General features: G+C 37.4%; 1 protein-coding gene across 35 annotated transcripts in view; it reads left to right on the plus strand.

Annotated features, from left to right (window-relative positions):
• APC (APC regulator of WNT signaling pathway) overlaps positions 1 to 13,903 on the plus strand; it is a 134,902-nt gene that overhangs the window by 89,552 nt on the left and 31,447 nt on the right. For all 35 annotated transcript variants that reach the window (XM_063810552.1, XM_063810549.1, XM_063810566.1 and 32 more), the window contains one exon: positions 1,671 to 1,775. In XM_063810552.1, the coding sequence (XP_063666622.1) occupies positions 1,671 to 1,775 (105 nt within the window). The remainder of the gene's footprint in view (positions 1 to 1,670; positions 1,776 to 13,903) is intronic.

The following is a 13,903-nucleotide window of genomic DNA, read 5'->3' on the forward strand; positions in this document are numbered from 1 at the left end:
AACTTTATCCATTAATATATTAATATTAATTATGTGGGGGCAATCATGCAGTGGCCTCACTGTAACTTGCAAGTAGAAAAGGCAAGAATGCCATCTAAGAATCGCAGAAAAAGGCATTAAAATTTAGATTTTTTTTTATCATATTCTTTTTGTTCTACTTTCCTCCTTATTTTTGGTGCTTCATCCACACCATGATTCGTTGACATGCTAAAACAAGCCACACTCCCTCCTACCCTGGGTCCTCTGCATGTGATCTGTTTTACCCAGAACACTCATCCTCTACTCCTCCCCTTTGCCTAGTTAACTCCTATTTACTCTTCAAGTCTTTACTCAAACAGCACTTCCCAAGAGAGCTCTTCCAAACCTCCAGAGTATATCATATCTCTCTGTTATATATATTTACAGCACCTTGTACCCTTCTTTCATGGCATTTGTCAATTTTACCTTTATTATTTCTGTCATTATTTGACAGTGTCCCTGACTAAACTGTAAGGTCCAAGAGAGCATAGAACAATGTCTAGTTTTGCTAGCACTGTATTCCCCAGCATCTAATGCAAGTAACTAACATAGTAGATGGTCAGTAATTTTCTTTAAATATGTTGACATCTTCACTTACGTTAGTGTCAAATCTTTGTGGTCTTAGATTCATTTTGTCTCTAGGTTGACTTTATATATGTATATCTATTCTTGTGGATTCCATTAAATTCTATAGCGTGATTTTCAGATGGTACTAATTATTCTTATTTCTGGATTACTGAGTGCTACCTCACTTTTGCCAGCATATAACTGATACTAGTTTATTGATGGAAATGTTGCATATAAATTAATTTTTTAAGTCACATTTTTTAAATGATGTAGGAAAGCTTGATGTTTAAAGAAATTACGTTAGGAATCATTTTGTAATTTAATTATCCACTGTTAGGTCAGATTTTTAATGTATAATTTTTATTTTAGATATTGTTTTCCTAGAACAAGCATATAGCTGTTTCTATAAATGACCGTGAGAAATTCTTTTATTTCTTTAATTTTGTGGTGGTATTTTTATAAAGTGACTGCTTTGTGCTAGGGATAATCTATCTTGAAATGACTGCTTTTACTGGATGTAATCTGTCATTTTAATTTCCTGTTAACAGATGGTGGTTGCATTAGAAAAGGCTTTGGGTTTTATTCATATCAGAAGCTAAGAGCCTATCATTTTATTTCACCTAACTTTTATTAGAAGATATACATATATATATATTCTATGTGAAAATATACCTAAGTAGAAGATATTTGTAAGCTTAGGTAATAGTTTAACTGTTGTATTTGCAGCTCCATTAAATGTCAGAATCATGTGACCTTGCAGAAAAGATAGTTATTTGTTCTACTTGGGTTATGTTCCTGATAGTAATGTGAGCGCAGCTGGTAGAGGATGGCATTCCTGTGAGTCTCAGAAAATCCTTTGTCTCGTGCAGCTCTAATGCTCAAGGGACACACTTCACTTTCCCCTTACCGAGATAGTCGACCGCCAATCGTACTGGAGGTTATGAAGTGTAATACACAGTTCCATGCCTTTATCAGTCTGTATAATTGATGCATTCAGAGCTTTAAAACAAAAAAAGAAAAAAAGCCTTGGGCTAAGAAAGCCTACACCATTTTTGCATGTACTGATGTTAACTCCATCTTAACAGAGGTCATCTCAGAACAAGCATGAAACCGGCTCACATGATGCTGAGCGGCAGAATGAAGGTCAAGGAGTGGGAGAAATCAACATGGCAACTTCTGGTAATGGTCAGGTAAATAAATTATTTTATCGTATTTTTTAAAATTATTTAAATATCAGAAAAGTATGAAGCAAGATGGTTCTAAGAATGATCTATAAATCTTACCTATTTTCTTAGTCCTGAATGCATATTTCCAGAAGCATTCAGTACCAATGTGCTGTCATTTCTCTTTATTATATCAGCAATAATGCTGTAAGGATTTTCTAGATCTATTTCTATAGCTATAGATTGTGTGTCTATGTTTTAGTCTAAAATGATTGTGAGTAGTTTTTTTAAATAACTCTAAGCTGCATTTTGATTATATATATGATTTGACCTAGTTATTTTTGCTTACCTTGAATAGGTTTGCTCTTTCACTAAGACCTTCAATGTAAAGACATTTTTATGTTTTTTTTAAAGTTATAAAGGCTTTATTTCCTGTTGTACTTAAAGATTATATAAATCTAGAAATCCAAGTCTTACTGAAAAAGATAATTGTAATGCACACAAAAAAGTAAGGCAACATGGCCTAATTATGCTTAATATTACATCATTTTCAGCAAAATTATGAAAGTAAACTTTTTCTTTTTACATACAGAACTATTATCTTGTTATGCTACCATCAGTTGTCTTATTAGATTTTTATTGAAATACAGTGCAATAGAACAGAATTTTTCTTTAGGGTGTTCTGTATTCTCCAAATTTTCTTCAATGAATATTTTTAGAGTGTAAATGTTTTAAAAACAGAATTTCACTAAATTGTTCTTAAAGGTAATTTTTCTACTGTTGATACAGAAAATTTTCTTAGTCTCTCTAGGTTACTTTTGATAGTATTGTTTTTAAGAATATGCTTCTATTAGTTCATTAAAATGTAAAGCTTAAAATGTCTTATTAAGTATTTAAATTTATTTTACTGAGTTAAAACAAACATACTTCATTCAGTATTACTAGTTAGCATTATATTGGAAAACAAGTGGTAAATTAGGACAAAGGCAATCATGTTTAAACAGCACATTTGAGTTATTTATCTGTCTTTTGTTTAGGGAATTACTTGCAACATTTATATATTCCTACACATATGTAGAAGGAAGAAAAATTTAATCTTATATGACAGAAAAAATATTTACATAGGAATAGATCTACTTGTAGTGCTTTGGGTCATCTTCCAATTATTATGTACTTTGGAAACCTTACCTATCCAGTAAGCTGGCTATGATAAATTGGATCCATATTACACTTACTACATCAAAATAAATTCTAAGTAGATTAGATTTAATGTCAAAATGAAAATCATTAAAAATATAAAAAGATTAGAAGAAAATATGGGTAGCATTTTTATAATCATGATGTAGGTGGGAGACCCATAAAGAAAGGATTGATAGATTTCACATTACAGCCTGAGACTTCAGTATGCCAGGAAATCATAGCGAGATTCCAAAACAAACAACCAAGATCACATTATTTGCAAACATTTATGACGTGTAAAAAGTTAAAATTCAAGATGCAAAAAACAGTATTTATATACCAACTATTTAAAAAGTATCTTAAAATGGTTCCAAGCCATCGTAGAAGTAAAAAAATAAATAATAATTTTAAAAATAAAATTAAAATGGGCAAAGGATATGAACAGGAAATAAAAGAAGAAATTAAAATGACTTGTAAACATGGAAAGATGATCAACTTTACTAAGCATGATATATAAATACAAATTAAAACTAAAGTCAGATTTCGTGGGGGGGCCATTTAGTTGGCAAAAATCAATAACACTCAGTAATGGTGAGCAAACAGGCATTCTCATATGTTGCTTTTAATTGTATGACATGAAACAGCCTTTCTGGAGAGCAATTTTGTCAAATGCATCTAGCATTATTTATAATGTGCCTGTTGTGAAGCTCATCACTACAACATCTAAGATTTTTTGCTAATGAGATAATCAGTCAAGAGTGATCAGACATGTTTGAAGAGATTCATCATAATATTAACAATAGCAAAAAGTTAGAAATAACCTAAATGGACATTGATCGTAAATTGGTTAAATTATTAGTCAGCTGTAGATTAGTTAAGTGGCTCTGGAGTCAACAAACCTGGGAAATCACACTCCCTCACTAACTAGCTTAGTAACAAAAAGTCTCTGAGCTTTAGTGTTTCCTCTTTAGTAAAATAAGATGATGATAAAACCTCTACCTCATAGAACAGTTGGGAGAGTTAAATGCAAGATACCCTTAACACAGTCCCTGGCATATTGTCAGAGCTTAGTAAAAGGTAACAGATTCTGTTGTTAACAAGTGTTAATAATTATCTTTAAATTAACAAATATGCCAGATACTGTGTTGGACTCTAGAATTGATAATTGAAAAGGACAGACAGTCCTTGGCCTCATGGAACCTATATGGTACATCCATGCAAATATTAAAAATGATAAATTACGTCTCTATTTATGTAAAGATCTAATTTTTAGCCTTCAGTGTTGCCTTTTCTAGTATATCCTTCATATTATAATCAGTTATTCTTCTAAAACATGAATCTGATTATATCACTTATTTGTTTAAACCTTTCAGTGGCTACTCACTTCCCATATATTAGAATCCAGATTCTTCATGTTGCTTACTCTTCCAAGAGTATCTCACAATATTTGCCCACATTTCTCACCACTCCCTCAACTTCAACTTCTTCAGTTCCTTGAGTATGTCCAGGCCTTCCACAGGACATTCCTTTGGTCTAAAACTGTCTTCTGCTTCAGTTCATATTATATGTTTTACTCATCCTTCCCCACCGTTTAAATGTCACTTCTTCCTGGACATTTTCCTTGTCTCCACCTACCTGGAATAAATAAAGTACTCTTTGATACGCTGTATTCCTGCTCTCATAGTGCTTAGCACAATTTATCATTGGTTTAATTGTCTTCCTTCCTTCTTAAAGTCCTTTAAGCCACACCTGCTCCTCACTGTATGCCAGCCAACTAATATGTACCTGGCAGAGAGCATTTATGTTGAATATTAATAAATATTATTGACTTAGGTAATTATAACTTTTTTTTTGGAGACAGAGTCTCGCTCTGTCAGCAGGCTGGAGTGCAATGGTGGGATCTCAGCTTACTATAACCTCCACCTCCTAGGTTCAAGCAATTCTGCCTCAGCCTCCCGAGTAGCTGGGACTACAGGTGTGTGCCACCACACCAAGCTAATTTTTGTATTTTTAGTAGATACGGGGTCTCATTGTGTTGGCCAGGATAGTCTCAATCTCTTGACCTCGTGATCCTCCCGCCTCGGCCTCCCAAATTGCTGGGATTACAGGCGTGAGCCACTGCGCCCGGCCAATTACAACTTTTTTAATTTAAAAATAGCAAGTATGCTGGGCATGGTGGCTCACACCTATAATCCCAACACTTAGGGAGGCCAAGCGGGAAGGATTGCTTCAGGGTAGAAGTTCGAGTTCAACCTGGGCAACATAGGGAGACTTTGCCTCTGCAAAAAAAAATAAAAATTAGCCATGTGTGGTAGTCCCAGCTACTTGGGAGGCTGTGTGGGAGGATCACTTGAGCCTGGGAGGTCAAGGCTGCAGTGGGCTATGATCATGCCACTGCATTCCAGCCTGGGTAACAAGGCAAAAAATATTTTTTTTAATTTTTATTTTTTGTCTAAAAAAAAAAAAAAAAACTTAAAAGCAAGTAAGTATGATCTCATTATACATATGTATAATGTGTGTATATGCATAGAGAAATGTGTGGGAGAATGTTCTTTAAAATGTTATCAATAGTTATCTCTGAGTGTTGGGATTTTTGTGGGTTTTACTTATTCTTTTGTGTATCGTTTTATTTTTTGTAATGAACATGTATTACTATAATTTATAACACCCAAAACCCATTTTCATTTTGGGAAAATAGAAGAAAGCACTGTCTTGATTTCCGTTGTGTGGTAGTTTAGGTTGTCGTACTTCAGAGTCCTACCATGACATACATCATGTCATTTATGTCAGTATAGGGATGGCAGAGGAAAAGATCTATTGAAAATAGTAAATCAGGGCCCGGTATTCATTCCTCCTTTAAGCCATGAACTCTGATAGTGCTGTGAATTCAGAGGTAAACATAAGTATGTTTGTTTAGCAGTAGCAATCATAGACTTGCCCACCATATTGGTGTTTGTATGACACTAATGCTGCTAATACTATCTGGTTACTTTCAGTCACTGTTTTAAAACAATATTGCAGCTATTCCCAGATCCTGATGTAGATGTGTGACCTGTATCTGTGGGACTGTGATTTGTTATTCCAAAAGTCCTTTCATCTAAATAGGATCTATACACATGACCACCTCTTGGGGTTTATTAGTTTGTTTTGTTTTATTATTTGCTCAAAAGACAAAAGCCACCAACACTAGTTGAAAATGAAAATCAGTCTCTGACTTCCTCAGGATCACAGTAGAGTAATTCTCTTCACCACCACGTGGGAATGTATTCTACCCCTTCTCTCACCTGGTTTCCTGCCCACAATCATTCTCTTTGAAAAATCCTTCATTGGCTTCCCTTGATTCTTAGAAAAATGATAACCATTTATTGTGACCCAGGTAACCTGGCCCCTACCTATCTTGTCAGCTTTATGTCACATCTTGCTCTCACACCTCCACACTGGCCTTCTCTCAGTACCTCATATTTACTGGGCCTGTGCACATCTATACCTGTTCCATGTAGTGTTTGTTTCATCCCATTTTGCTCAGTTAACACCAGTTCATGTGTGTCTGAGCTTAAGCACCAGTTTCTCAGAGAGGCTTGAACAGATCAAATCTCACTACCATAGGCTGTCACAGCATGTTCCTCTCGTTTGAAGACTACTACATTTGCAGTTTTACATTAATTTGTGTGATGACTTGATTAATATTTGTGTTTCCCCCACTAGACTGTAAGCTCCAGAAAGGCAGGGATTCTATCTAGTTTTGTTATTTTCATACCCTCACAGTCCCTGATAAATAGTAGATAACAATAAATATGTGGTGTGTGGAAGACCAACTAATATCCCTGCTAAAGAAAGGGTTTCTTGATCTGTTTTTAATCTCTCATGGAAGTTAAATGGAAGGAAAAGCTTAGGAGTAAATTATACAGGCCAGATACCTGCTTGCTTAGCATATAACTATGTGTATAATTTATTTATTAGTTGGTTCTCAACTTTATTTATTTATTTATCTATTTATTTATTTATTGAGATAGGGTCTCACTCTGTCACTGTACACCACTGCACAGTGGTGCAATCTCGGCTCATTGCAACCTCTGCCTCCCAGGCTCAAGCCATTCTTCCACTGTCATTCTTGGATAGTTGGGACCACAGGTGCACACCACTGTGCCTGGCTAATTTTTTAATTTTTTTATAGAGATAGGATCTCACTATATTGTCCAGGATGGTTTTGAATTCCCAAGCTCAAGCAATCCTCCAGCATTGGCCTCCCAAAGTGCTACGATTGGCTGGGCATGGTGCTCACACATGTAATCCCAGCACTTTGGGAGGCTGAGATGAGTGGATCACTTGAGGTCAGGAGTTCGAGACCAGCCTGGCCAACATGGTGAAACCCCATCTCTACTAAAAATACAAAAATTAGCCAGGCATGGTGGCGTGCATCTGTAATCCCAGCTACTTGGGAGGCTGAGGCAGGAAAATCTCTTGAACCTAGGAGGCTGAGGTTGCAGTGAGTTGAGATTGTGCCACTGCATTCTAGCCTGGGTGACAGAGCAAGACTCTATCTCAAGGAAAAAAAAAAAAAAAAAAAACATAAAACCAAAGTGCTGGAACTACAGGCGTGCACCACCATGCCCAGCCCGTGGAAAGTTTTGACCGAATATCTTCTGTATATCAGAGTGTTTCTATGGCAATTACAGTTTGACAGTTTACTGTGGTAATTGTATTTTAGGGAGTTCTGGGTTTTTGTAATTTGTTATTTGGGGAATTTAAGAAATTAGTTTTTCCAGTACCCTTTATTCTTTTTATAAGTTACATTGTTACTTTTGAATCAGCCATATATAATTTTTATATAAACAATATTTTTATACTATACAACTTACTCTTGTCATTTAATAATACTTTTGAGATATCTTTTCCTATCTATATGTGGTTTATAGATATGGAAGTTTTTAATCCATTTTTCTTTCACTATTTTTTCTTTTTTTCAAGCAACCTAAGCTTTTCTATTTGAAATTTAGAACCAGGTCTCTGATAATAGCCAGTATATAATAATAAAGCTCAATTAAAAGTGGGAAAAAGATGGAATGATAGAAAAACCCACTCTACTGCCACTGGTTTTTAAAACTTTTTCTTATGGAAAATTTTAAACATTTACAAAGACAATAATATAGTGATTCATATCCACATGTAACCTATTCACCTTAACCTCCCATTTTATTTTTTAAGAAGATTCCAGGCATCATCATCACTTCTTCCCTATTTCACTGTGTATTTACAAAAGATAAAAGTACTTATTAAAAATACATAACTGGCCTGGTGTGGTGGCTCACACCTGTAATCTCAGCATTTCCGGAGGCCGGGGTGAGCAGATCACTTGAGGTCAGGAGTTCGAGACCAGCCTGGCCAACATGGTGAAACCCTGTCTCTACTGAAAATACAAAAATTAGCCAGATGTGGTGGCGTGCATGTGTAGTCCCAGCTACTCGGGAAGCTGAGGCAGGAGAATCACTTGAATCCAGGAGGCAGAGGTTGCAGGGAGCCGAGATCGCACCACTGCACTCCAGCCTGGGCAAGAGAGCAAGACTCTGTCTCAAAAAAATAAAAAAATTAAAAAATAAATAACTGCAGTGGCATTATTACATCTCCAAAGACTCTAACAGTAATTGTTTAATAGCATCATTTATCCAGTCAGTATTCAAACTTGCAGTTGTTTCATAAATGTCTTTTTCACAGTTTATTTGCCTCAGGGTCCAGATAAGGTCCGTGAATAGGAATTAGTATATCTCTGATATCTGTTCTAATCTGTATGTTCCTTCTTTTTGTTTTACGGCCATTTAGTTATTGAAGAACTAAAGTTGTTTTTCTTTTTTCTTTATGGTTTTCTGGGGTTTTGTTTTTGTTTTTGTTTTTTTAGTCAGGATCTCACTCTCGCCCGGACTAGAGTGCAGTGGCAAAGCTCACTGCAGCCTTGAACTCCTGGGCTTCAGCGATCCTCTCAAGTAGCTGGTGCTATAGGCACTCACCACCATGCCCTAGGCCTCCCTCTGTTCCCCAGGCTGGTCTTGAACTCAAACTGATCTCAAGCAGTCCTCCTGCCTCAGCCTCCTGAGTTGCTGGGATTGCATTTGTGAGCCATCATGCCTGGCTTCCAAAGGTTTTTTTTATAGAGTGTCCCATACTCTAGATTTTGCTGATGACTCCCCATGATATACTTCAACATGTTTCTTTATCATCTGTATGTCCTATAAATTGGTAGATTTCAGTATCTGAGAATATTCAAGAAGTAGAATCAGTCAAGCTTAGGGATTGGATATGAGTGTTTAGGGGGAAGGAGAAGTCGAGAATTACTCGCAGGTTTCTGTTAGGCATCACTAGAAGGGTAGTGACGCAATTTAGTAATAATGCTAGATGAGAAGGAGGTTTGTGAGAGAAAATAATGAGTCTAGTTTTGGAAAAATGTTAAGTTTAACTTTAAAGATGTTAGGTCTGAGACATCAAAGCAAAAATGCACCTGGGTGCAGTAGCTCATGCCTGTAATCCCAGCACTTTGGGAAGCAAAGGCAGGTGGATCACTTGAACCCAAGAGTTTGAGACCAGTCTCAGCAACATAAGGAGACCCTGTCTCTACAAAAAATACAAAAAAAAAAAAAAAAATTAGGCGTGGTGGCATGTGCCTGCAGTCCCAGCTACTTGGGAGGCTGAGGTGGCTGACCCTGGAAGGTCAAGACTGCAGTAAGCTGAGATCATGCCACTGTACTCCAGCCTAGGCAACAGAGTGAGACCCTGTCTCAAAAAAATAAAATAAACACACAAAGTAGAAATGTGAGGTAGGCTATTAGATTTGGAATTGAGAGGAAAGGTTAAGAATTGGTAATTAAAGGTATTAAAGATTTTTACATCCCCAATGAGTATACAGTGAGAAGATGAATACCTAGCCTAAAATTCCAAAGCAGTAGAATAATATTGTTACAACAAAGAGGGAACAGTTAACAGTTTCCACCATTGCCATGAGGACTAAAAAATCACCTTGGGTTTCACCAAAAAAAAAATAAAAATAAAAAAGTTCATTGCTGATCTTGTCAAATGCAATTCCTTGGGCCTTCCTTCCTACTATATTATACTGGAGTGAGTTGAAGTTAAATGGAAGGTTAAAAAGTAGAAGAGAGCAGTCAGGCGTGATGGCTCACGCCTGTAATCCAGCACTTTGGGAGGCCGAGATGGGCAGATCACGAGGTCAGGAGCACAAGACCATCCTGGCCTTGGTGAAACCCTGTCTCTACTAAAAATACAAAAATCAGCTGGGCGTGGCAGCGCGTGCCTGTAATCCCAGCTACTCGGGAGGCTGAGGCAGGAGAATCACTTGAACCCGGGAGGGAGAGGTTGCAGTGAGCTGAGATCCTGCCACTGCACTCCAGCCTGGTGACAGAGCAAGACTCCATCTCAAAAAAAAAAGTAGAAGAGAGCAATTTTAGCTAACTGTAAAGATGTCTAGATGTGAACTGCCCAAGAGAGAAAAGATCGTTAACTGATACAGACTATAAGTTTGAGAGAAAATTTATTTCTGTTTTTAAGATAGAAAAGATGAGGATGTTTGAATGCTGATGGGAAGGAGCCAGTAGAGAAGAGAGTTGAAGATCCCTAAGATCAAAGAGAAATGGGGAGAGAAAGGATCCAGAGCACATCTAAAGGGATGGACCTTAGATAGGAGGAGGGGAACTCTGATGTCACAGCAAAAGGTGGCGATGGATATATATGCAGGTAATTTTAAGGTTCTGGTTAGCAAGAAGTTGAGGAAATTTTGTCTGTTGGCTATTTTTTCTATAAAGTAGAAGGTAAAGTTATATGCAGTAAGAGAAGAAGAGCCACAGTTTTATATGATACAAAATGAGGCATATCAAAAATAGCCAAAGAAAGGAGAGCTGACAAGGGAAACAAAAAGATGGCAGTTATAGCACGGAGAGTCTAGGTGTATTGGTGACCATAAATGTATATCGACAGCATCCTAAAGAGTTACGTAAGTTTCTCACATGCTCAAATTTCTCGAATGCTGCCTGGCACTTCATGTCAGGGTGTAGAGAAAACAGACAGTTGGATTCATCTGTGATTGCAATGTTTCCAGACAAATGGGGTGGAATAAGTGCAGGGCAAAGCTGTTAAAAACTAGCAAGAGAATTATGAAAGTGATAACCACAAGAAATCCAACCTGAAATACGTGCTGGATTTGCTAGTCATTTCAAGGAAGCAGTATCTTACTTGCGGTCAGGAGTTTGAGACCAGCCTGGCCAACATGGTGAAACCCTGTCTCTACTAAAAATACAAAACTTAGCCAGGAGTGGTGGCACATGCCTGTAATCCCAGCTACTCTGGAGGCTGAAGCAGGAGAATCACTTGAACCTGGGAGCCGGAGTTGGTAGTGAGCTGAGATCACGTCACTGCACTCCAGCCTGGGCAACACAGCAAAACTCCATCTCACACACACATACAAAAAAAGAACCAACATCTTAGAGAAAGTTGAAGACCAGGAAATAAAAGGAGCATGAAGTAAAATGTGGAGGATGTATGGGTATTTATAAAGCATTGAATGTGGATGGTACAGGAAAGTTGGATAGGAAAAAGGACAGTGGGAAATAGGGTCTCACACATTTGGACACTGAGAGTCAGGAATGATAACAGCGAGTGCTTCTATCTTTGGACAATGAGCAAAGCTGATTCAAGGGATGTGCAATCATGACTGACTTAGCAGGTCTTGAGGTTGTGAGAAAGTTCATCACACTCAAGTTTATTCAGAATTTAGTTTTGAGTTGGGTGGGAAACAATTCTTAGGAAGTTATTAATCATTTCTTGTTGATAGGGAGACTCTAGTCCCTCCGAAAGAAGTTGGCTCAGGTCTAGCCTTAATAAAACGCCCAAGAAAGACTCTCATGGACCAAGTTCTAGGCTCATAGAGAATACGAGTATGTGTACCTCTTGGTATCTCCTAATAATAAATACATCTAAATTTCTACTGAGACAGATTGGGGAATGAAGAGTGTCTCAAAATCCAGGAGCTAAATAGGAAGATAACTAAGACTGAAGCTTAGAAAAGATCTGTTGTCTACACTGAAATGAATGTCAGAAACATGTTTTATTGTGGAAACAGGTTTTCCCTTGTTTCATAATTAAACCTCCTGTTTTCTTTTGTTTCAAGTAGCACATTAGTTAGCTATTGCTGCATAACAAATTGCCCCCAAAACTTAACAGCATTAGTAGACATTTATATTTGCTTCTATGGATCAGAAATCCTGGTGCAGCTGAGCTGCCTGTCTCTGGTTCAGGGTCTCCCACAAGACTTCAGGGTATTGGCTGGGGTTGCAGTCATCTCCATGCATAACCAGGGGAGGATCTGCTTCTAAGTTCACTTATGGCTATTGAAGGCCTCAGATCCTCATTGGATGTCAGCCAGAGAGACATCAATTCCTTGTTACATGGGCCTCACCACAGGGCAGTTCACAGCATAGTAACGCTTCCCTCAGAGGGAACAAGAGAGGTGCCCAAGATGGAAGACACGTCTTTGTAACCTTATCTTGAGAGTGCTTCTCATCACCTCTATAGCATTTTATTCACTAGAAGCAAGTCACTAAATCTAGCCAAGACTAAAGGGGAAGGGATTACAAAAACGCGTGAATACCAGGAGGCGAAGATCTATCTTAGAGGCTACCTACAAACAGTAAAAATATTTAGACATCTTCCAAGATTGTGTGTTTGCTTCAGGGTAAAGAGTCATTTCCCTTCTATAGACCAAGAAAAAGGTTCCTTGTCTGAATTTACTAAAAAAGCCCCAACTATCCTCCTTAGCCTGAGTCTCAGTCCCTCAGATCTATCCTTTATTAGTTAGAACCAGAGTGAGCTCCTTATGTTCAGATTTATTTGTAGTTCTGCCTCCCTTTCCTCTCCACACACACACAAACACAACTATACCATATTCTTCTGACCCTTGCTTATGCCTCTGCCTTTGCCTGGGCTGCCCTGTGGCTAATCCCCCTCATTCTTTTTATTAACTAAATTACTCCTCATGGTTCAAGTCCAAATTCAGATGCCACTTTTTCAGGAACCAAGACTGAATTGTGTATCTTCCTGTGTGTTCATATAGTTTCTGTCAAAGCACTTACCCACACGTATTTTCATGTTCAGCTCCTCATCTAGATTGTGTGTGTAGTGTGGGTGAGAATGTCTTATTCATTTATATTCCTGGTGACTAGTATACTACCTGGAAAGTAGCAGGGGCTCAGGCAATATTTGTTGCTTGGTTGCATGTGGATTTAAAGACCATTCCAGAAGCAGTCAATAGCTGGTGGCAGTGGAAAGAGATGTAAGATGAGTCTTTCCTTGATGCCTCTTTTCCCTTCCCTAAGGAGGATTACTAATTAGTTTTGTCCTAGAAGTGTCCCTAGTCAGCATAAAGAGTCCAGACCCACAAAGGAAGTAGAGACTGGAAAGGGGAGCCACTTTGGACTCTGAACTAGTATTCTCAGTCCAACCCCAGACTTCCCTATGCGAGTATGAATAAGTGGATTATCTTGCCTTTATATGGGGACACATTTTTTAAAACCTCTCAAGTTAGGATTTTTTAAAGATCACTTTTATTGAAGAAAGATTAGTATGTGATAAAATGTACCCATTTTAAGTGTACAGTTGAATGAGTTTTGACAAATGTAGTTTTCTCTTTAAAATGCTGATCTAAAATAGCTAATTATTGTGAACGATGATCTAAAATAGTTTTGTGCACTAGTCAGGAAAACCTCATCTTGGCTTATAACATGACTTATACAGAAGTTCTAAGCAGCCCTCATAAAAATTAACTTTGGAGTATTACCTATTTAAGGACTTTATGAAACAAATTTATAACAAATTTGAACAAGGAATTTATTACGAATTCAGAAATCTCTGTATGAGCCCTTAATTATTGCTTGATTAAAATCCTGACGAATCACTTAGGAATACATTGTTAACAGTTTTCT

The sequence above is a fragment of the Pan troglodytes genome, chromosome 4, assembly GCF_028858775.2.
Source record: "Pan troglodytes isolate AG18354 chromosome 4, NHGRI_mPanTro3-v2.0_pri, whole genome shotgun sequence".
NCBI classification, from domain to species: Eukaryota; Metazoa; Chordata; class Mammalia; order Primates; family Hominidae; genus Pan; species Pan troglodytes.